The sequence below is a fragment of the Nerophis ophidion genome, linkage group LG28 (genome assembly GCF_033978795.1).
Source record: "Nerophis ophidion isolate RoL-2023_Sa linkage group LG28, RoL_Noph_v1.0, whole genome shotgun sequence".
Lineage (NCBI taxonomy): Eukaryota > Metazoa > Chordata > Actinopteri > Syngnathiformes > Syngnathidae > Nerophis > Nerophis ophidion.
This window is the reverse complement of record NC_084638.1, coordinates 8,096,162-8,120,835: the sequence shown is the minus strand read 5'-3', so window position 1 is coordinate 8,120,835 and position 24,674 is coordinate 8,096,162. Positions and strand designations below refer to the sequence as shown.

At 42.4% G+C, this 24,674-nt stretch overlaps 1 protein-coding gene and 1 long non-coding RNA gene across 2 annotated transcripts in view; both read right to left on the bottom strand.

Annotated features, from left to right (window-relative positions):
• Nucleotides 1-4,046, bottom strand: part of LOC133545629 (uncharacterized) — a 97,010-nt gene extending 92,964 nt beyond the window's left edge. The window contains exon 1 of the long non-coding RNA XR_009804888.1: nt 3,971-4,046. This is a non-coding gene — a long non-coding RNA (uncharacterized LOC133545629). The remainder of the gene's footprint in view (nt 1-3,970) is intronic.
• Nucleotides 4,047-10,136: 6,090 nt separating this feature from the next.
• Nucleotides 10,137-22,705, bottom strand: LOC133544953 (transmembrane protein 53-like). Its single transcript, XM_061890204.1, has 3 exons — nt 22,485-22,705; nt 22,271-22,374; nt 10,137-11,037 (listed from the first exon to the last, which is right to left on the bottom strand). Exons 1-3 carry the CDS (start codon nt 22,537-22,539, stop codon nt 10,336-10,338), a joined length of 861 nt encoding a protein of 286 aa, XP_061746188.1. The 5' UTR covers nt 22,540-22,705; the 3' UTR covers nt 10,137-10,335.
• Nucleotides 22,706-24,674: the final 1,969 nt, after the last annotated feature.

The following is a 24,674-nucleotide window of genomic DNA, read 5'->3' as shown; positions in this document are numbered from 1 at the left end:
CTGCGCGTCAACACCCGGCCGTGGACGTACACTTCCGACTATCAGGTACTGTTAAACTCACTGAAACACTAGCAACACAATAGAAAGATAAGGGATTTCCCAGAATTATCCTAGTAAATGTGTCTAAAAACATATGAATCCGTCTCAATGCAACGCCATTGCAATCGCGTTTAGTTTTTTTTCCTAGTCCGTCGCTATCAATATCCTCAAACACGAATCTTTCATCCTCGCTCAAATTAATGGGGAAATTGTCGTTTTCTCGGTCTGAATAGCTGTTTTTGTTGGAGCCATCAACATGTGTCTGCTTTTCTCCAGTTGCCAACTTTATCGTGGATGTTCTCGACTAAATCCTTTCAGCAAAAATATGGCAACATCACAAAATGATCAAGTATGACACATAGAATGGACCTGCTATCCCCGTTTAAATGAGAACATCTCATTTCAGTAGGCCTTTAAAGAAGCATGATGAAAAGGGATCATTCAAGGACAACAAGGCATGCTGGGAAATGTGCCAACTCTTCCCTATTCTGCAGAAAAGATATTGCCCTCGTCGACTGAAGTGGCATATCTCTCAGATTCCGTTTTTGTGTGTATTGTAGATTTTGTCAATCCATTTATCCATCTTTTGCTTATCCAACGTAAGATTGCGGGGGCAGCAGCCTAAGTAGAGAAGCCCAGACTGCCCTCGCCCCAGTCACCTCATCCAGCTCCTCTTGGGGATCTCAAGATGTTTGCAGGCCAGCTGGGAGACAGTCTTTCCAACGTGTCCTGGGTGTTCCCTGTGGCCTCCTACCGGTCTGACGTTCCCCAAACACCTCCCCAGGGAGACGTCTGAGGGGCATTCTGACCAGATGCCCTAGCCAACTCATCTAGTTCTTCTCTTCAGCGGCTTTACTCTGAGCTTCTCCCCCTAAGGGACAACCCCGCCACCTGACAGAGAGAAACTCACTTTGGTTGCTTGTACCCGTAATTTGGTCCTTTCGGTCACAACCCAAAGCTCAAGACCATAAGAGAGGATGGGAACTTAAATTAACCGATAAATTGAGAGCTCTGCCTTGCGGCTCAGCTCCTTCTTCACCACGACAGACTCATAAAGGGTCTGCATCACTGCAGCCGTGTCAACAATCCGCTTGTCAATCTCACGATCCACCCTTCCCTCACTGGTGAACAAGACCCCAAAGTACTTGAACTCCTCCACTTGGGCCAGGATAAACATACCCAACCCTGAGATCACATCCGCCCTTTTCCGGCCGAGAACTACGGGCTCAGACTCGGAGGTGCTGATTTTCATCTCAGTCACTTCACACTCGGCTGCGAACAGATCCAATGAGAGCTGAAAATCCTGGCCAGATGAAGCCAGCATCATCTGCAAAAAGCAGAGACCTAATCCTGCAGCTACCATACCAGATCCTCTGAACGACCCTCTTTAGAAAAGGGTCCCACTTACTGCGGAGGTTGCCGAAGTAGATAAAAACCTCTTTGCTAGCAGGGCCCCGAGAGGTGGATTAGTCCCGCCCAGAGTTTCTTCGGGCTTTGGATGCTGCGGGATTGTCTTGGACGCGGTGTAGCTTTTGTCTGGATGTTAAAAGGATGACGAAGACCTGGTTAATCAACAATCACTTTATCTCAGCGTGCACAGAAGCGGTTCTCTCCTCTAGTATCACCCCGTTCTTTACGGACTTTCGGAACACAGAACTCTTCAAGCGGTAAAGAATGAACACCAATGTAAGTATTTTCAGATTACAGTCTAGAGTCTTTACTTCTTCGATTCCTAGAAATTGTTGGTTGGAATGAGCAGTTAGATTAATCCTAGCCCTTCTCCTTATCATCACATAATACCCTGCCCTCAAAAGTTAAAGAAATCATCCAAACATCCAATGTCCCAGCAGATTGATGTACCACAAAACTGAACGTCGTGTGATCCATACCTGGGGCAATATATCCGATGACACAATCAGAAATAAACCTTCAAAAGAGACCTTCATCGTGCTACCTTAGATTCGGACCATCATGGGACCAAAAGGACACCCGTCTGTCCTCCCAAGTTATGAATATCTCCGAAATCACTGAACCAGTGAAGGAAGCGGGCAGCGGGATGAGAGCATCACGCGCACTCCAGTTAGCGATGTTCACCCGTCCGTGTTGATCTGCAAAGTTTCCATGTGATACACGGAGCGCCCGGGCCAGGTCTGGTGCGGAGACAAACGCCTGCCACTCACTTTCCCAAATGTCAAACCTGACTCGTCATCGACATTCAACAAGCATCCCTGCTGGACCCGTTCAGAGGCACGCTCTTCAAACACCGCCTGACAGGGGAAGAGGGCAAATGCTTAGCCAGGCGATTCTTTTTTTTCTTCCTGTTCTAGGGTGTGGGGACACACTTCTTCTTGACATTGCTCAGTCAGCTCTGGACTACTGACACGTCTGGTGTGTCCATCTGAGTCGAAGCAAGGACACAAGAGGTTTCTACTAAGGATCGTAGAGCTGAGTAACAAAAACTCCCTGTGGGTAGTAGCCGGAATCAACAAGGTTGGACAATTCCCATGGTTGCGCTCGGCCACTCTCCCACTGCGCCACGCCGTCCCTATTATGCTCTGGGCCTGTTTTGCTGCCAATGGGACAATGAAAAGAGGAGGATTACCTCCAAATTCTTCAGGACAAGCTAAAATCGTCAGCTCGGAGGTTGGGTCTCGGGCGCAATGACAATAACCCCAAACACACGTCAAAAGTGCTAAAGGAATTGCTAAACCGGGCTAAGTCCTGACCTAAACGTGTGGACAATGCTGAAACCAACACATTTAGCTGAACTGCACCAATTGTGCGGTCAAAAATTAAAATACTAAACCAGGTGGCCATAGTAGTTTCTGGAGAGGTTCCAGTCTGGAAGTTTATGAGACGGTCACTTTAGGTCGTTTTTTCTGACTGTACAGTACTCTGGAATGCCCTCCCGGTAACAGTTCGAGATGCCACCTCAGTAGAAGCATTTATTTGTCACCTTAAAACTCAATTGTATACTCTAGCCTTTAAACAGACTCCCTTTTTAGACCAGTTGATCTGCTGTTTCTTTTCATTTTCTCCTATGTCCCACTCTCCCCTGTGGAGGGGGTCCGGTCCGATCCGGTGGCCATGTACTGCTCGCCTGTGTATCGGCTGGGGACATCTCTGCGCTGCTGATCCGCCTCCGCTTGGGATGGTTTCCTGCTGGCTCCGCTGTGAACGGGACTCTCGCTGCTGTGCTGGATCCGCTTTGGACTGGACTCTCGCGACTGCGTTGGATCCATTATGGATTGAACTTTCACAGTATCATGTTAGACCCGCTCGACATCCATTGCTTTCCTCCTCTCCAAGGTTCTCATAGTCATCATTGTCACCGACGTCCCACTGGGTGTGAGTTTTCCTTGCCCTTATGTGGGCCTACCGAGGATGTGGTAGTGGTTTGTGCAGCCCTTTGAGACACTAGTGATTTAGGGCTATATAAGTAAACATTGATTGATTGATTGATTGACTGGGACTTATTTTATCAGTTACTTATATATTAGCCGCACCGGACTATCAGCCACAGATATATACCTTACCAAATGGGATATTTTTACAGAAAGTTTAAGTACATCTATAATTACATATCTTTGTTTTGAAACGGGTCCTGCAACACGGCAGTAAAACGGCGGGTCGAACAAAACAGAAGTAATCGTCATGGACCCACTAGCTCTCCAATCAGCTAAACAGACTCAATAACTCCACGGTGACGTTTTGGTGAATTTACTGAGTAATTTGTGAAACGATACAAAAAGAATGCCATCGTAAGTTAAAACCACAGACGCTTGTAAATGTGTTAGCATATTAGCTGTTGCTAACAACGCCGGCGTCATTACATAACAACGTTCGTAGGTGCATGAAAACTCTCCTACAGACATCACAGATGGGACGTTTTAGTAAGTAAGAATTATTTTAGTTATATTGTACAACTTACCAACGTTGCTTGGAATGATGATTGAACAATCCAAAGGAGTGGGAACGCTACGGACGGCTAGAAAACTGAACGGCACTCTGGATGGAGAGAAGAAAAAAAAGCACTACCAATAAATGGAAGGACACTGCAGAAACCTGCAGTGAGCAAACACATCCAAAAGATGGCGCCATGGCACAAACAATAACAAGAAAAATCCATGAATGATGAATTTAAGGGACATTTTACTTTTGCTTGAGTATTTTTGTGGAAAAGAAACACTCGGGTGACCGCAGATGATGCGCTAGCTGTTCCAAGTTGGGACCCGGGGTGGACCACTCCTCTTTGCATCAGTTGGTGAGGTCTCTGAGCTGTTGACTTGTCTCCATTTAAGATGATCCTCTGTTGGACTGGACTTTCCCATGAAGTCGGGACCCCGGGGTGACCACTCCTTATGCATCAGTCAGTGACGTCTCAGAGCCCCGACTTGTCTACATGCAAGAGGATCCCCTGCTGGTCCCACTTTGGACTGAACGCTCACGTTATTAACCGTATTCACTCGGCCACCCAGGGCGTGGTACCACATCTGCGGTCCCTTCCAATGTCTCCCCATGTCTAGCATTAAAAGATTACAGTTGGTACAAAATGCGGCTGCTAGACTTTTGACAAGAACAAGAAAGTTTGATCACATTACACCTGTCTGTATATACCTTTATATACATATATACATACATATATACCTATACTGTATATACCTTTATATACATATATACATACATATATACCTATACTGTATATACCTTTATATACATATATACCTATACTGTATATACCTTTATATACATACATATATACCTATACTGGCTCACCAGCACTGGCTTCCTGTGCACTTAAGATGTGACTTTAAGGTATGACTACTTACGTATAAAATACTACACGGTCTAGCTCCGTCCTATCTTGCCGATTGTATTGTACAATATGTCCCGGCAAGAAATCTGCGTTCAAAGGACTCCGGCTTATTAGTGATTCCCAAAGCCCAAAAAAAGTCTGCGGGCTATAGAGCGTTTTCAATTCGGGCTCCAGTACTCTGGAATGCCCTCCCGGTAACAGTTCGAGATGCCACCTCAGTAGAAGCATTTAAGTCTCACCTTAAAACTCATCTGTATACTCTAGCCTTTAAATAGACTCCCTTTTTAGACCAGTTGATCTGCCGTTTCTTTTCTTTTTCTCCTATGTCCCACTCTCCCTTGTGGAGGGGGTCCGGTCCGATCCGGTGGCCATGTACTGCTTGCCTGTGTATCGGCTGGGGACATCTCTGCGCTGCTGATCCGCCTCCGCTTAGGATGGTTTCCTGCTGGCTCCGCTGTGAACGGGACTCTCGCTGCTGTGTTGGATCCGCTTTGGACTGGACTCTCGCGACTGTGTTGGATCCATTATGGATTGGACTTTCACAGTATCATGTTAGACCCGCTCGACATCCATTGCTTTCGTCCTCTCCAAGGTTCTCATAGTCATCATTGTCACCGACGTCCCACTGGGTGTGAGTTTTCCTTGCCCTTATGTGGGCCTACCGAGGATGTCGTAGTGGTTTGTGCAGCCCTTTGAGACACTAGTGATTTAGGGCTATATAAGTAAACATTGATTGATTGATTCCAAGGTTTCTCGTTGTTCCTATAGGGTTGAGTTTTTTCCTGCCCCGTTGTGGGATCTGAGCCCAGGATGTCATTGTGCTCTGTTGGGTCTAGTCTTGTCTCTGGTCATGCTCCTCCCACCCCGCGTAAAAGACCGCAGAGGCCACCACAGTGTAAATGTTATTTTATATTGTTTTACTTGTGCATCCCTTTGAGACATTTGTGATTAAGGCTATAAAAGTCAACTTGGATAGACTGATTGAGTGATCTGTTACTTTGTACCGATTGTTCCGGTCTGGATCAACACTTGTGTCTGATTAGTCCTATGAAATGCCTTTTCAAAAGGTTTGATGTTGCGAAACTAATCCAGGATTTCCGAGGTATGATACACACAGCAATGGTTTCATGGATGAAAACAGTGTACAAATTTGCACAGACCACTTGAAAAAAGGATAGAAAGCACAAGTGAACAAAATACTGCATAGAATTCTCACATTGCTAGCTAGAGAGAACACAACATTTGTGGGGAACAAGTACATTCATTTTTTATTACCAGTTTCCTCGGACTATTCTACAACATCTGCAAGAACAAGCAGTGCTCATGAAATCAAACAAAAAACAAATGCATCCTAAACCATTTCATTTAGTCGAAAGTCTGTTATGGTTAGCTTTTAGGATTAGCATTGACGGTGACTTGGTCATCTTTGACTATAATGACAAAAAAAAGCTTTCGTACATGCATAAAACCTAAACCTAAACGAGGTTAACAAAGCTACAAGTAGACCTGGACCAAGACTCAATAAGTAAATTAATGGAACGATGAAGGAACGCAATCATTTTGCCGGCATTAATAAAGTACCACGTATGGTTTCTTTGTTTCTTGCTTCCAAACAGGGTGCAAGAGGTTTGTTTGTCTCTGAGAGATTAGATTCCGGCAACAAGAGAGCCTCGCAAGGGATTTACCGACCAATGGTACCATGACAAACCCTGTATTACCGTTTTAGATTAAAATGATGGTAAAACCATGACTGGTTAAATAAGTCAAGGGCCAGAGACACTGCTCATTACCTGGAGAAGCAAGCTAGCGCACATTAAAACTACAGAATGTGCTCTCTTACGTATCGATAATCCAAGAAATATGAAAACAATAAGTGAGTTTGCGTGACAACAGTAGAAAATAAAGTATATTTGAGTACTGAAATCAAGTAATATAGCTTTTAATTAACCAGAACAATATTTTTAAATAGAATTTCTTCTGTCAAGAAATGACTTTCTGGGGCTATTTATTTAGTGTAGTCATTATTTTGTTAAAGTTAGTCATGAGTGTGCATTGGTACTTTTTGGAGCACATTGAACAATACTGTCTATGGATTTTCTCATTCATCAGGTCATTGAATTCTCAGGACATTCAATCGATCGCAACTGGACTGGTCACATCTCGTCTTAAACTTAGATTGGTCACATCTAGTCTAAGACTTAGATTGGTCACATCTAGTTTAAGACTTAGACTGGTCACATCTCGTCTTGGACTGGTCACATCTCGTCTTATACTCAGATTGGTCACATCTCGTCTTAGATTGGTCACACCTCGTCTTAGATTGGTCAGATCTTGTCTTAGACTTAGAGTGGTCACATCTTGTCTTAGATTGGTCACATCTCCTCTTCGACTTAGACTGGTCAGATCTAGTCTTAGACTTAGATTGGTCACATCTAGTTTAAGACTTAGACTGGTCAAATCTCGTCTTGGACTGGTCACATCTCGTCTTATGCTCAGATTGGTCACATCTCGTCTTAGACTGGTCACATCTCGTCTTAGATTGGTCAGATCTCGTCTTAGACTTAGAGTGGTCACATCTTGTCTTAGATTGGTCACATCTCCTCTTCGGCTTAGACTGGTCAGATCTAGTCTTAGACTTAGATTGGTCACATCTAGTCTTAGACTTAGATTGGTCACATCTAGTTTAAGACTTGGACTGGTCAAATCTCGTCTTGGACTGGTCACATCTCGTCTTATGCTCAGATTGGTCACATCTCGTCTTAGACTGGTCACATCTCGTCTTAGATTGGTCAGATCTCGTCTTAGACTTAGAGTGGTCACATCTTGTCTTAGATTGGTCACATCTCCTCTTCGACTTAGACTGGTCAGATTTAGTCTTAGACTTAGATTGGTCACATCTAGTCTTAGACTTAGATTGGTCACATCTAGTTTAAGACTTGGACTGGTCAAATCTCGTCTTGGACTGGTCACATCTCGTCTTATGCTCAGATTGGTCACATCTCGTCTTAGACTGGTCACATCTCGTCTTAGATTGGTCAGATCTCGTCTTAGACTTAGATTGGTCAGATCTCGTCTTAGATTGGTCACATCTCCTCTTCGACTTAGACTGGTCAGATCTAGTCTTAGACTTAGATTGGTCACATCTAGTCTTAGACTTAGATTGGTCACATCTAGTTTAAGACTTAGACTGGTCAAATCTAGTCTTGGACCGGTCACATCTCGTCTTATACTCAGATTGGTCACATCTCGTCTTAGATTGGTCACATCTCGTCTTAGATTGGTCACATCTCGTCTTAGATTGGTCACATCTCTTCTTAGACTTAGACTGGTCAGATCTAGTCTATAGTAGCTGGTGCCAAAACCCCCAGTATTTATACTCCAACACCAGGAGGCTGTGTCTGGGCAAGGATAGTTTCGCCATATTATAGTGCGAGAGACAACTGTTTTAAGGCAAACAAGCAGTCCCAGTGTCAGTGCCAACGACAGTCGTGGTAGTGAATAATCCGCTCGTTAGCGATGAAGTATTGTGTGGATCGACCACTATCAGTCCAAAATAGTCGCAATCATTCAGATGTAAACAAATGGCACAGAGGAGCTTCTGTGAGCAGAATGTTTCTAATTCCTGTAATTTGTTGGAGGCTAAACCGCAGTCTTTTATGAATGGTTGAAAGGACAGTGTTGTATGTGGGAGACAGGTGGTGTAGCAGGCGACTTCTTCTGTTCAGGGATGGCTTCCTTCACCCCTCTTTCGTACCACACGTCCTTCCTGTCCAGAATCTGGGACATGTTTGTTCTCGGAGGAGTGATGTTTGTCCTTGAAAAGCATCTTTCTCCGGTGCTTTTTTTGTGAACTTCTGGATCTCGCTCCCGGGAGCCTGTTGGCCATGGAGACCAGCTGCTGGGTCTCTGCCACACCAGAGTCTGTTTGGAGAGACTGCAGGGGATTCGGAGGAAGAGACAGGGGTGCGGCGCTGGCGCTGAGCAGATATCGGACACCTCTGTCTCCTTGGGCGCATCCTCGCTCATCCATGCGGACTGGACACTGGCCGAGAGTTGGTGGGCGGCCGAGGGTGGAGTCGGCTCTCTTGGTTGCTTTGTTGGGTCTGCTCCTGTCTCCAGCCATGCTCCCCTTGCCCAGCAGACGATGGTATGGAACACCGCAGAAACCACCACAGCGTATATGTTTTTGTTTAAGTTTCTTGTTTTACTTTTGTGGCTGTGTGTCAAAGTGGATGGTTGCATCAGGTCTTCCTTTTTAATGTCTTTAATGTCCTTTGATCTTTCCCTCTAACACACGTTTATGTGTGCTATGGCTTTAAGGGTTGCTTTTTTTCCCTTGGCCTCAGTCTGGACCCCCCTCCAGGGGCCCAGGCTTAGACTGAATATTTATTTTCTCGACTTAGTGGTGGTTTTGTTTCAAATCAGTGCATTCATCATGACTCTGGATAGCATACACCAGGTTGTTTTTGTGGGTGTGGGGTGTCCGGTGAAGCGACCGGAATGAGAATCAGCACCTCCAGGTCCGAGTCCATGGTTCTCGCCCGGAAAAGGGTGGAGTGCCATCTCCGGGTTGGGGGGGGGGAGACCCTGCCCCAAGTGGAGGAGTTCAAGTACCTAGGAGTCTTGTTCATGAGTGAGGGAATAGTGGATCGTGGGAACGACAGGCGGATCGGTGCGGCGTCTTCAGTAATGCGGACACTATCGATTTGTTGTGGTGAAGAAGGAGCTGAGCCGGAAGGCAAAGCTCTCTATTTACCGGTCGATCTACGTTCCCATCCTCACCTATGGTCATGAGCTTTGGACAAGATCACGGGTAAAAGCGGCCGAAATGAGTTTGGGTCTCTCCCTTAGAGATAGGGTGAGAAGCTCTGCCACCCGGGAGGAGCTCAAAGAAAAGCTGCTGCTCCTCCACATGGAGAGGAGCCAGATGAAGCAGTTCGGGCATCTGGTCAGGATGCCACCCTAACGCCTCTCTAGGGAGGTGTTTCGGGCATGTCCGACCGGTAGGAGGCCACGGGGAAGACCCAGGACACATTGGGAAGACTATGTCTCTCGGCTGGCCTGGGAACGCCTCGGGATTCCCCGAGAAGAGTTGGACTAAGTGGCTGGGGAGAGGAGCGTCTGGGCTTCCCTGCTTAAGCTGCTGCCACTGCGACCCGACCTCGGATAGGCGGAAGAAGATGGATGGATGGGGTGTCCGGTCTTTAGGACGCACGAGTCTCTGTCTCCGTGTAAACATTCTTCTGAAAAAATCACAAGTATCTACTGTACCAACGATGCATTCATATTAAAAGCCTTTTTATTTCCCTAAGCCACATGTATCCAGTGTGTAGCCACTACCTGGTGTGTGTCCTAAAAGCACTTCAGTGGACATGAAAACGACTACAACAAAAACAAAGCAAATTTACGGCTGAATAACCGAAAAAACATGATCCTACGACTCGATTTCTGTCTCATTGAAGACAATCTTTTCAGCGCGTTTACTGATCCTGAAGTCGGCGTCTTCTCCCGACATGCGTCCCGTCTCCGTCTTCCATGCACGCGGCGAGGAAGTCGCGACATTTGCACATGTAACGCTCCGGGAACTCCCGAAGGTGACTCACATGCGCGCTGGAGACAAAATCGTACAAGTCCACCGGAACACCTTTCGAACGGAGCGCGTCCACAAAGAGCCGGACGTCGCTCGGCCTGATCACCTGATCGGCGCCGGAGTACAGGAAGAAATGGGGCCAGGCGGGCGGCCGCTCTCGAACGGCGTCGTAGTGGTTCTTGTGCACGTACTTGGTCAGCGGGTATAACACGACTCGCAAGAGGAAAACAGTCGCCGCGAAGAGCGCCAGCAGGAGGTACTTCAAAACGGGACTTACTTTGGGCCCCAGTGTGGCGGTCAGCGCCCGCACGGCCCCCGGCACGTTGGCGCTCCCGGGGGCGCTGTCCACAATGGCCCCGGCGACACTCAGCGAGCTAAACTGTTGTTCCTTGCGTAAAAGCTCTTGAATATATCTGTACAGCATGAAGCCGCCGTTACTAAACACGTGAAAGAAAATAGGACTGTGTTCCACCTCGTAGTCATAGAGCATCTCCAGCAACTTGAGGGCGGAATGTTTAAGTTCTTTGTAGCCCAACGACTCCGAGATGAAGACGGTCTTGAGAGGAGCCGTGTAGCGGATGGTGACACATCCCTGTTGACAAAAAAGAACAAGATCAGACGCAAGCTACACTATGTTGCCAAAAGCATTTGGCCACCCATCCAAATGATGAGAATCAGGTGTCCTAATCACTTGGGCCTTTTCCGGAGTGATGAATCACACTTTTCCATCTGGCAATCGGGTGGACCAGTCTAGGTTTGGAGGTTGCATTGTGCAGAGTGTGAAAATTGGTGGAGGAGGAGTTATGGTGCGGGGTTGTTTTTCAGGAGTTACTTCCAGTGAAAGAAACTTTAAATTCTCCACGATACCAAAACATTTTAGACAAATCCATGCTCCCAACCTTGTGGGAATAGTTTGGAGCGGGCCCGTTCCTCTTCCAACATGACTGTGCACCAGTGCACAAAGCAAGGTCCATAAAGACATGGATGACAGAGTCAGGTGTGGATGGACTTGAGTGGCCTGCACAGAGTCCTGACCTGAACCCAATAGAAGACCTTTGGGATGAATCAGAGAGGAGACTGAGAGCCAGGCCTTCTCCACCAACACCAGTGTGTGACCTCACCAATGTGTACATATATATTATCACTTTTATGCAGGAATTTGTTGTATAAATTTGCTTCCGCATCTGTTCCTGACACACCCGTTTTGGGGCCGGCTGCTCTGAAATTAAACCCCGCCCACTCTGCTTTGTTCCTGGCCTGAGCTGCTGTGACGTAGATTACCCTAATACAGGGGTGCCCATTACGTCGATCGCGAGCTACCAGTCGACCGCGGGGGGTGTGTCAGTCGATCTCCAGCCAGGCTTTTAAAAAAAATAGACCTAAAAATTAGTGATCATCAATCTTCACCAAGATGTCACTTAAATGACATTCACGGTACCGGAGGGTCTTGTGAGATGACGCTGGCTGCTGCAAGATCATTATTATGAAAATATGACCGAGAGGAAGGCGAGAAAAACTTTTTATTTCAAGAGACTCTCGCGCCGTACCTTCCGTCAAAACTCTAAAGGCCGACTGCACATTTCCTATCTTCACAATAAAAGCCCTGCTTCATGCTGCCTGCGCTAACTAAATACAGAGTCTCGGAAAACTGGCGTGCACAAGCGATCCCTCAGAAAGCTGGCGTGCACCTCACTTGTGCACGCCAGCTTTCCGAGACTCTTATTTTGTTAGCGCAGGCAGCATGAAGCAGGGCTTTTATTATGAAGATAGGAAATGTGCAGTCGGCCTTTAGAGTTTTGACGGAAGGGACGGCGCGAGAGTCTGTTGAAATAAAAAGTGTTTCTCGCCTTCCTCTCGGTCATATTTTCATAATAATGATCTTGCAGCAGCCAGCGTCATCTCACAAGACCCTCGGGTGCCGTGAATGTCAATCAAGCAAGCTACGGAATTTGCCGCCAATGTTTTTCTTGTAAAGTGTATGGAAGCTGGATGAATTAGATGCCAAAAACCAACCACTTTCATGTGGTATTGTACAGAAAGGACAACTTTTTTTCTCCTCCATTTGAAAATGTGGGCGTTATCATCATTACTGTCTGATTCCAATCAATGCAAGTCATCAGAATCAGGTAATACACCAACTTATATTCTTGTCTTCGTGAAAGAAAGACATCTATATGTGTTACACATGCTTGTATTATCATTAAACACATTTAACTTGTTTACAAAAATGTCTCTTCCATAAATAAATAAATATAAATGATATATATAAATGAGGTAGATCCCCTCGAGTTGGTCAATTGAAAAGTAGCTCGCCTGCAGAAAAAGTGTGGGCACCCCTGCCCTAATAACTCTAAGACCACCCGAGAAGCGCAGATATCAAACACCAAAATACTTCCTATAGTTCAAGACTGACGGTCATTTACAAACAACACTGCATGTCTTAATGGCAAATATTGTGTTGATGTTAAAGGTCTAAAAAAAATTATGAAGAACGTCCAGGGGGCCGGGTTGAAGATCTTAATAAGCCGTGGGCCGTATTTTTGCCCAGGTCTGAGGTAAAGTCATAGAGAAGTTTCTTAAGCACAAAAAATATGACTACAGTTGTGCATTGTATTTTCATTTGCACTTGTGTCGAAAGATTATTTAAGTACCATATATATATATATATATATATATATACATATATATATATATATATATATATATATATATATATATATATATACATATATATATATATATATATATATATATATATATATATATATATATACATATATTAGGGCTGTGAATCTTTGGGTGTCCCACGATTCGATTCAATATCGATTCTTGGGGTCACAATTCGATAATATATCTATTTTTTTCGATTCGATTCGATTCTCGATTCAAAAACGATATTTTTACCATTCAAAAGGATTGTGTATTCATTCAATTCATAGATTCCAGCAGGATCTACCCCAGTCTGCTGACATGCTAGCAGAGCAGTAGATTTTTGCAAAATAAAAGCTTTTATAATTGTAAAGGACAATGTTTCATCAACTGATTGCAATAATGTAAATTTGTTTTAACTATTAACCGAACCAAAAATATGACTTATTTTATCTTTGTGAAAACATTGGACACAGTGTGTTGTCCAGCTTATGAGATGCCATGCAAGTGTAAGCCACTGTGACACTATTGTTCTTTTTTATTATTTTAATAAATGTCTAATGATAATGTCAATGAGGGATTTTTAATCACTGCTATGCTGAAATGATAACTAATATTGATACTGTTGTTGATAATATTAATTTTTTGTTTCAGTACTTTTGGTTTGTTCTGTGTGGTGTTTGTGTCTCCTCTCGATTTCTCTGTTTATTGCAGTTCTGAGTGTTGCTGGGTCAGGTTCGGTTTTGGAATTGGATTACATTGTTATGGTATTGCTGTGTGGTGGTTTGTTGGATTGATTAAAAAGAAAAGAAAAATTAAAAAAATAAATAGATTTTTTTTTAAATGAGAATCGATTCTGAATCGTGAGAATCGGGTTGGGGAGGAGACCCTGCCCCAAGTGGAGGAGTTCAAGTACCTAGGAGTCTTGTTCACGAGTGGTGGAAGAGTGGATGGTGAGATCGACAGGCGGATCGGTGCGGCGTCTTCAGTAATGCGGACGTTGTACCGATCCGTTGTGGTGAAGAAGGAGCTGAGCCGGAAGGCAAAGCTCAAAATTTACCGGTCGATCTACGTTCCCATCCTCACCTATGGTCATGAGCTTTGGGTCATGACCGAAACGATAAGATCACGGGTACAAGCGGACCAAATGAGTTTGGGTCTCTCCCTTAGAGATAGGGTGAGAAGCTCTGCCATCCGGGAGGAACTCAAAGTAAAGCCGCTGCTCCTCCACATGGAGAGGAGCCAGATGAGGTGGTTCGGGCATCTGGTCAGGATGCCACCCGAACGCCTCCCTAGGGAGGTGTTTAGGGCACGTCCAACCGGTAGGCCACGGGGAAGACCCAGGACACGTTGGGAAGACTATGTCTCCCGGCTGGCCTGGGAACGCCTCGGGATCCCCCGGGAAGAGCTAGACGAAGTGGCTGGGGAAAGGGAAGTCTGGGTTTCCCTGCTTAGGCTGTTGCCCCCGCGACCTGACCTCGGATAAGCGGAAGAAGATGGATGGATTCTGAATCGTACAACGTAAACGATTCGATTCGTATTTGAATCGATTTTTTCCCACACCCCTAATATACATATATACTTCCTTGAACTATAGGAAGTATTTTGATGTTTGATATCTGCGCTTCTCGGGTGTTCTAGGAGTTATTAGGGTAGTCTACGTCACAGCAGCTCAGACCAGGAACAAAGCAGAGTGGGCTATGTGTCTACATTCAAACATTCTTCTTCATACTGCATTCATATATGCTACTTTTAAACTTTCATGCAGAGAGGGAGATCACAACTAAGTCAATCGACCAAAAGTGTATTTATTAAAGTTATTAAGCATTAAAGTCATTCCCAAAACATAAAGTGCAGGATTGTCAGAGACATTTTAAGTGTCAAATAAAAATGAGCTGCATAATAGTAAATCAAATAGTATTCATCCTTCACTATGTGGTATGTTACTATGGCAGGGGCGCTCACACTTTTTCTGCAGGCGAGCTACTTTTCAATTGACCAAGTCGAGGAGATCTACCTCATTCCTATTTATAATTTATATTTATTTATTTATGAAAGAGACATTTTTGTCAACAAGTTAATGGTGTTTAATGATAATACAAGCATGTTTAACACACATAGATTCCTTTCTTTCATGAAGACAAGAATATAAGTTGGTGTTATACCTGATTCTGATGACTTGCATTGATTGCAATTAGACAGTGGTGCTGATAACGTCCGCATTTTCAAATGGAGGAAAAAAAAAGTCCTCCTTTCTGTCCAATACCACATGAAAGTGGTTGGATTTGGCATCTCATTTGTCCAACTTGCATACTCGTTTTTAAACACTTTGTTATGAGAGTAGCATATGTGTGTGGCCCTTTAATGTCTGGCAGCAGATGAGTGACGTCAGTGAGTGTGCGGGTGGGCAAGCAAGTGAGAAAGCGGTCGCTGAGGGCGGGGGAGAAATACATTGGCATCAAATTCCGTAGCTTGCTAGCTTGTGCACGCTAGCTTTCTGAGACTCTTATTTTGTTAGCACAGGCAGGATGAAACAGGTCTTTTATGGTGAAGACAGGAACTGTGCAGTCGGTCTTTAGAGTTTTGACAGTAGGTACGGAGTCTCTAGAAATAAAATGTGTTTCTCTGCGTCCGCCCTGTTAGTGATTTTTTTCTTAAATATGAGCTCGCAGCAGCCAGCGTCATCTCACAAGATCCTCGGGTGCCGAGAATGTCAAACAACTGACGAAAGTGAAGTCTTGGTATGATTGATGATTGCTCATTTTTATGTCTATTTTTTAATGCCTGGCTTGAGATCGACTGACACACCCTCCGAGATCGACCAGTCAATCGCGATCGACGTAATGCCCACCCCTGTACTATGGTTATGAAATTCTCTTTATTCTATAGCGAGTGACTTTTCAAATGATATTAGCAGTAATGCTACTTTTTATAGCAACGCTTGTGCCCCACACTTGATGAATTACGGTTGTCTGTTCAACATTTTCCCACTTGAAGCCAAACCACCGCCAGACGCTGGAAACACAGCTGTTTTTATTGGGAATTAAGTCTTCCTTCATTTATTAGCAGATCCCCACCTACTTTCTCTTGTACGGCTACGTTAGCAGCTAACGTAGCCCAGTCTGCACCTCTCTGCTCTGCGAAGGCGTGTACGTATGTGACGTATGAGGTGACAGTATGTGACTTATTAAGAATGTGCGCCTGTTTGTCCGTGAGGAAAGACCGGAAAGAGTGAGAAAAGCCTGCAGTCTACGCCCGCAGCTAAAAGCAACTGCGTGAGAACGTATACTCGAATATTACGATATAGTTATTTACTATATCGCACAGAGACAAACCCGCAATTAGGGATGTCCCGATACAACTTTTTCACTTCCAATACGATACGATATAGGCACGAATCATACATATATTTATTCCTTATTTTGTTTTGTATAATGTTAGAAAAGGCTTGATAAAGTGATGTTACTGTTACTGATGTTGTAGTGTGAAAACAGAAAACAATAGTCAGCAAGAGTAGGTATAGGAAAAACTGACCCATTTATTATTAACCAAGTGGTTACATAAATTTTAACCTTCAACATAAGAGTATTACCTCAACAAATCCAATAAAAACAAAACGTTATATTTAAAGTGCAAAATAACCATTAATACCAACATAATTATACAATTGAAAAGAATAAATTAAAAATAAATTAGAAGACCCTGAAAAATAACCTAAATAAATCCAATAAAAAAAACAAAAAACGTTTTAAAGTGCAAACAATTCAAGTTCACTTCAGTTATTTTTTTACTGTCAGCATATGTTGGAAACAACTGTGGGCAGGGACAAAAACCACAAAAACAACACAATATTGTCCACTGTCCAACTTCTCCAAATTAAGAGTTCACAGCTCCAGTTTCACTGACTGACTATGCCCAAAACAATGTAGTATATACTCTTAGTCTTCACTGAAGAATAGTGTAAACACAATAAACATATCACTCTAATAACAAGAGCATAAAACTAATAATGATCAGTCAGTGCTGACTACCCTTACTACTCCTCCTCCTCCTTCTCCACTTTCTGCAGTCCGAGCATAATGTGGAGATTTTTTTTTAAGAAGATAAGCATTTCGGCATGCTGTGAGTTAAAATACTTCCACACAGCCGACATCACTACACTTTGCTGAGCACACGCGTTGTCGTTGTTGTGATCACGTGGGCTGTGCGTGCTAGATCAGAGACGCTCTTTTTCCGCGGCCGCCACCAACGTTAATTAAGGGGCATTGCCGCCACCTACTATGTTGGAGTGTGATCAAACCAGTCACCTATTATAGAAGTGCTGCAGCGGCATATGGACAGCTTATATCGGAGTTTTTAGATACAGTCCGCTAAAATCCGATATTCACTTTTTTGGCTAATATCGGACCGATTTCCGATATCAATATCGGATCGGGACATCAGGAGTCAGCAACCTTTTTGAAAGCAAGAGCTACTTCTTGGGTACTGATTAAGGCCAAGGGCTACCAGTTTGATACACACTTAAATAAATTGCCAGAAATAGCCAATTTGCTCAATTTACCTTTGATAAATAAATCTATATATATATAAAAAAAATGGGTATTTCTGTCCGTCGTTCCGTCGTACATTTTTTTTCCTTTTACGGAAGGTTGTTTGTAGAGAATAAATGATGAAAAAACACTTAATTGAACTTTTTAAAAGAGGAGAAAACAAGAAAAACATGGAAATTAAATTTTGAAACATAGTTTAGCTTCAATTTCGACTGTTTAAAATTCAAAATTCAACCGAAAAAAATGAAAAGAAAAACTAGCTAATTCGAATCTTTTGGAAAAAATGTAAAAAAGAACTTATGGAACATCATTAGTCATTTTTCCTGATTAAGATTAATTTTAAAATTTTGATGACATGTTTTAAATAGGTTAAAATCCAATCTGCACTTTGTTAGAATATATAACACATTGGGCCGAGCTATATTTCTAACAAAGACAAATCATTATTTCTTCTAGATTTTCCAAAACAAAAATTTTAAATGAAATTCAAAAGACTTTAAATTTGAATCTACACATTTTCTAGATTTGCCAGATTAATTTTTTTCAATTTTAATCATAGTAAGTTTGAAGAAATATTTCACAAATATTCTTCGTCGAAAAAACAGAAGCTAAAATGAAGAATTAGATTGAAAAAAAAATGTATTATTCTTTACAATAAAAAAAAAATCAATTTACTTGAAAATTGTTTAAAATTGTCAGGAAAGAAGAGGAAGGAATTTAAAAGGTAAAAAGGTTTAAAAATCCTAAAATCATTTTTAAGGTTGTATTTTTTCTCTAAAATTGTCTTTCTAAAAGTTATAAGAAGCAAAGTAAAAAAATAAATGAACTTATTTAAAATAGTGAAGACCAAGTCTTTAAAATATTTTCTTGGATTTTCAATTTCTATTTGAGTTTTGTCTCTCTTAGAATTAAAAATGTCAAGCAAAGCGAGACCAGCTTGTTAGTAAATAAATACTATTTAGGACAGGGGCGCCCATTAGGTCGATCGCGAGCTACCAGTCGACCGCGGGGGGTGTGTCAGTCGATCTCCAACCAGGCTTTTAAAAAAAATAGACCTAAAAATTAGTGATCATCAATCTTCACCAAGACGTCACTTAAATGACATTCACGGTACCGGAGGGTCTTGTGAGATGACGCTGGCTGCTGCAAGATCATCTCGCGCCGTACCTTCCGTCAAAACTCTAAAGGCTGACTGCACATTTCCTATCTTCACAATAAAAGCCCTGCTTCATGCTGCCTGCGCTAACTAAATACAGAGTCTCAGAAAACTGGCGTGCACAAGCGATCCCTCAGAAAGCTGACGTGCACATCACTTGTGCACGCCAGCTTTCCGAGACTCTTATTTTGTTAGCGCAGGCAGCATGAAGCAGGGCTTTTATTGTGAAGATAGGAAATGTGCAGTCGGCCTTTAGAGTTTTGATGGAAGGGACGGCGCGAAAGTCTGTTGAAATAAAAAGTGTTTCTCGCCTTCCTTTCTGTCATTTTTTCATAATAATGAACTGGCAGCAGCCAGCGTCATCTCACAAGACCCTCGGGTGCCGTGAATGTCAATCAAGCAAGCTACGGAATTTGCCGCCAATGTTTTTCTTGTAAAGTGTATGGAAGCTGGATGAATTACTGTCTGATTCCAATCAATGCAAGTCATCAGAATCAGGTAATACACCAACTTATATTCTTGTCTTCGTGAAAGAAAGACATCTATATGTGTTACACATGCTTGTATTATCATTAAACACATTTAACTTGTTTACAAAAATGTCTCTTTCATAAATAAATAAATATAAATGATATATATAAATGAGGTAGATCCCCTCGAGTTGGTCAATTGAAAAGTAGCTCGCCTGCAGAAAAAGTGTGGGCACCCCTGATTTAGGAAATAGAGGCAGCTCACTGGTTAGTGCTGCTATTTGAGCTATTTTTAGAACGGCAGGGGCGTCGCCAGACATATTTCACTGGGGCACGTGCCCCACTGTTGATCTGCACTGCCCCAGTAAAAATTTCACCAATAAAAAAAACGCTTCAGAGTTTTAAGTCTACATAACAGACAACAGCGCACATACTACCTAGTATGGTAATTGTTTGCTACTGTATTCACTCCACTAAACAATGAGCACATGGCTAATTTATATGGTAATTTATTCACGTGTGGATCTAGACTTCTGTTGAAAGAGAGAAAGAGAGGATGAGAATCACTGCGTGAGGTAGGTAACGTTAGCCAACAACAATTTGTTAATTACAATATTTTGATTTTGATTTGACTCAAATTGTAACTCCTAGATGGATATCAGAAAGTTATTGGCCCGCAGCAGAGAAGAAGCAGCAGGAATGAGAGATGTAAGTGAAGTCCTAGCTAGCTAGGCAACATCATTGTCTTAAGTTGATGCTAAGTTAGCTAACGTTATTCCTTGTATCAAGACAAACATATTCATTTGCTGTACGAGCTGTCGGGGGAATTTCCAATGAACATGAAACATCATGTTGGTTATTGTCTGCTGCTTCTGCATCAATGATGATTTGGAGTCAGCATGTGTGAGTCAAATGCTTTATCTTCAGGAAGAAAAACATTTTTCCATATCATCAAGTCGTGAGCCACATTTTTAAATCATTCAAGTTTATTTGACAGAAAAATAGCACAGTAGACTTGTCTTGTTAATCGCTGTGACTTTGACTAAAATAATCTTGTTTTGTCAGCAGAAAAATGGCTACAGCTGAAGCATCTTTTGTTTCCAGAAAAAAATAGTAACATTTCTGTATTTGTTTTCAGAAAGATGGCTGAAAATATCGGGTTTTGTTGCCCCATTTAGATTTTTTAAAAATATATTTCCATGTCTGTCCTGAGTCCTCCTCCAACTTGTGCAGCCCTTTGAGACACTAGTGATTTAGGGCTATATAAGTAAACATTGATTGATTGATTGTTAGTCGCTTTGCCTTTTGCTAAAATACTCACTAATAGTCACTAGAAAAATGGCTAAAAATATCTGGTTTTGTTGACACAATTTGATTTTTTTCCTCCCTAAACTTTTTTTTTCCATGCACACGTGACTGAAAATGACACACAATCCACTTTTATGTCCAGTTGGGAACCACTGGTCAACTGTATAACAGTTACTGTAATATTTCCATGTCTGTCCAGAGTGATTGACCACTTTGCAAAAATGAAAAGGAGACGTTACAGTTTACTTCTCAGAAAATGATTCCCTGGACAGACACACAACAGTTGTTCAATTATTCTACTACTGTGGCTTTATTGTTTTGTGTATATTTGATAGTTTTGTGTATCTGAAATAGGATTTGCCACATTGCCATAAATGGAAATTAAATAATATAAAAGAACCCAGAGATGTAGGGGTGCTTTATTTTTTGTTTTACTTTTGTAGGTGTTAAATTTGCAGATGATTACTGCAATAAATATTTCAAAAAGATTCATTGCTCTTCCTTTTTGCTTTTACCAGCAGCAGTTTAGAAGTCTGGAGTAAAAAAGTGCACAAGTAGGTCAAAGGTCTCACCTTAAAACTCATTTGTATACTCTAGCCTTTAAATAGACTCCCTTTTTAGACCAGTTGATCTGCCGTTTCTTTTCTTTTTCTCCTATGTCCCACTCTCCCTTGTGGAGGGGGTCCGATCCGATCCGGTGGCCATGTACTGCTCGCCTGTGTATCGGCTGGGGACATCTCAGCGCTGCTGATCCGCCTCCGCTTGGGATGGTTTCCTACTGGCTCCGCTGTGAACGGGACTCTCGCTGCTGTGTCGGATCCGCTTTGGACTGGACTCTCGCGACTGTGTTGGATCCATTATGGATTGAACTTTCACAGTAATCATGTTAGACCCGCTCGACATCCATTGCTTTCCTCCTCTCCAAGGTTCTCATAGTCATCATTGTCACCGACGTCCCACTGGGTGTGAGTTTTCCTTGCCCTTATGTGGGCCTACCGAGGATGTCGTAGTGGTTTGTGCAGCCCTTTGAGACACTAGTGATTTAGGGTTATATAAGTAAACATTGATTGATTGATTGATTGAAATGCATGAGTTAATTTCAGGTGGTTCATCAAAGATCCATACAACATCATCTGATATGATTTCATAGTTTAAAGCACTATTTATGTATTATTTTATGATAAATAAGTGCTAAAAATATTTTTGCTTGCGCGCTTTGCACACTCACATTAATTATTTGTGCCCCAGGTGTGCCCCAGTACAGTATTAGGTCTAGTGACGCCCCTGCCTTACGGGCTACCTGATGCCCTGTCGTCCAGTATATATATCGATATATCGCCCAGCCCTACAAGGAAACACCGGCTTTGTTTGTGTTGCTAAAGGCGGCCGCAATACACTGCTTCCCACTTAGATCTTTCTTCTTTGATGTCTCCATTATTCATCGAACAAATTGCAAAACATTCAGCAACACAGTTGTCCAGAATACTGTGGAATTATGCGATTAAAGCATAATGGATCGGGCTGGAAGAACATGTCCGCTACAACGAGTGACGTCACGTGCACACGTCATCATATGCGTCATCATACCACGACGTTTTCAACAGGATACTTCGCGGGAAATTTAGAATTGTAATTTATCACTTTGACAGTACTATGATGTTATTATTATTTAAAAAAATAAAATAATTGTACCTGTTTGTTGTAGATGGAGCTGTACTTGCTGAGGTGTTTGTCCCTGCAGCCTGCCCAGCCCAGCAAGATCACCACCGGCGCCTTCCTCCCCCGCCACTGTGCCTCTGGCGAGAAGACAAAAACACAACATGAGTTTATTTCTCATGAATTAATGAAGAATGTCAACAAAATGTCGGCTATCATTAGCACGCCATGCTAGCGGCGTGGCGCCCACCTGACAGTTCCGCATCCGGAAACACGATATTGTAGTCAATGTCGTCGTCCGCCATTTCAACGCGCTAAAGACACCGTCGTGGGTTTTTTTTAAGCCATAAATAAAATAATAAATTACCACAGCGCGGGGTGTTAGGGGAGTGAAATTTAAAGAAAAGTGGAGGACAGGTCGACGTTCTAACCGGAAGTGACCATCTCTCTCGCTCTCCCGCCATTTGCGCCGTGTTGACACTGCAATGCTGCCCCCTGCAGGATAGGAGAGTCAACAACAACAACAATAATAATAAGAATCATAATAATGATAATAATAATAATAATAATAATAATAATAATAATCCATCCATTCTACCGCTGATTCCCTTTGGGATAATAATAACATTAATATAATAATATATTAAAATAATAATATTAATATAATACTATTATTCTTTGGCCTTTCACACTATGTGAGTTGTGTGGTCCTCTGTTGTCCTTTGTGTTTTTTAGTACAATTTGATTTCTATTTTACTGTTTCAATTTCTTTTACCCTTTAAAATAGTTTTTAATCATATTTATTTTTATATTTTTTTTCCATCCATTTTCTACCGCTTATTCCCTTTCGGGGTGGCGGGGGGCGCTGGCGCCTATCTCAGCTACAATCGGGCGGAAGGCAGGGTACACCCTGGACAAGTCGCCACCTCATCGCAGGGCCAACACAGATAGACAGACAACATTCACACACTAGGGCTAATTTTTTAAATATTTGTTTATTTATTGTTTTTATTCAGTCATTGGGGGAGCGTAATATTGTTTTTAATATTGTTTTTAACATGGCTGTGCAGCACTTTGGAAACGTTTTTTTGTTGTTGAAATGTGCTATATAAATAAAGTGGATTGGATAATAATAATAATAACAATAATAATAATAATAATAAAAATAATATTAGATGTTGTTTGTAAAAGCGCTTTACATTGAGCAAACAACCTCAAAGTGCTACAATGCACTTAAAAAACAAAAACAAAAAAAAAACAAAGCTAAAACCACAAATAACTGCCCCCAACAGGAAAAATAAATAATAAAAAATAAAAATAAAAATAAAAAAAGTGATGTTAAAGTACCAATGATAATCACACACACACTAGGAGGTGAGGGGAGCAGTGAGCGGCAGAGTCAATAATAACAATAATAATCAATCAATCAATCAATCAATGTTTACTTATATAGCCCTAAATCACTAGTGTCTCAAAGGGCTGCACAAACCACAACGACATCCTCGGTAGGCCCACATAAGGGCAAGGAAAACTCACACCCAGTGGGACATCGGTGACAATGATGACTATGAGAACCTTGGAGAGGAGTAAAGCAATGGATGTCGAGCGGGTCTAACATGATACTGTGAAAGTTCAATCCATAATGGATCCAACACAGTCGCGAGAGTCCAGTCCAAAGCGGATCTGACACAGCAGCGAGAGTCCCGTTCACAGCGGAGCCAGCAGGAAACCATCCCAAGCGGAGGCGGATCAGCAGCATAATAATAATAGTATAATAGTAGCATAATAGTAGATTTTTATTTGTAAAAGCGCTTTACATTGCGCAAACATACTCAAAGTGCTACGGTGCATTTAAAAAAACAACGCTAAAACCACAAATAGTTGCCCCCAACAAGTAAAATAAATAGTAAAAAATGTATGTTAAAAGTTAGTCACACCCACTAAGTGTGGTGAAATGTGTCCTCTGCGTTTGACCCATCACCCTTGTTCACCCCCTGGGAGGTGAGGGGAGCAGTGAGCAGCAGCAGTGGCCACGCCCGGGAATCATTTATGGTGATTTAACCCCCAATTCCAAGCCTTGATGCTGAGTGCCAAGCAGGGAGGTAATGGCTCCCATTTTTATAGTCTTTGGTATGGCTCGGCTGGGGTTTGAACTCACAACCTACCGACACTCTAACCCATAGGCCAGTGAGTAGACTAATAGCTAAAAGTATCACACATATATGTAAAAAAAAATACAAAAATGTAAAACCTTTTCTTTCTTTTCTTAGTTTATTTGGAACATGACATACATACAACATTATACATCAGTTACACAATACACAATACATCATGTCCGAAAAGGAGTAGGAAGAAGCAAAGCTTATTTAATCCTCGCCCTTTTCCACTTCAGAGCGCCCACAATATATACAATTATTCACTGACCTTCTTTACAGCAAAA

Bases quoted from the DNA above. Each gene is read 5' to 3' on its own strand.
- LOC133544953 (XM_061890204.1), bottom strand. From the start codon at position 22,539: ATGGCGGACGACGACATTGACTACAATATCGTGTTTCCGGATGCGGAA. The intron at 22,375-22,484 runs GTGGGCGCCACG...TCTTCTCGCCAG, and splicing joins TCCGGATGCGGAACTGTCAG to AGGCACAGTGGCGGGGGAGG. The intron at 11,038-22,270 runs GTACAATTATTT...TTTTGTCAACAG, and splicing joins GCTCCATCTACAACAAACAG to GGATGTGTCACCATCCGCTA.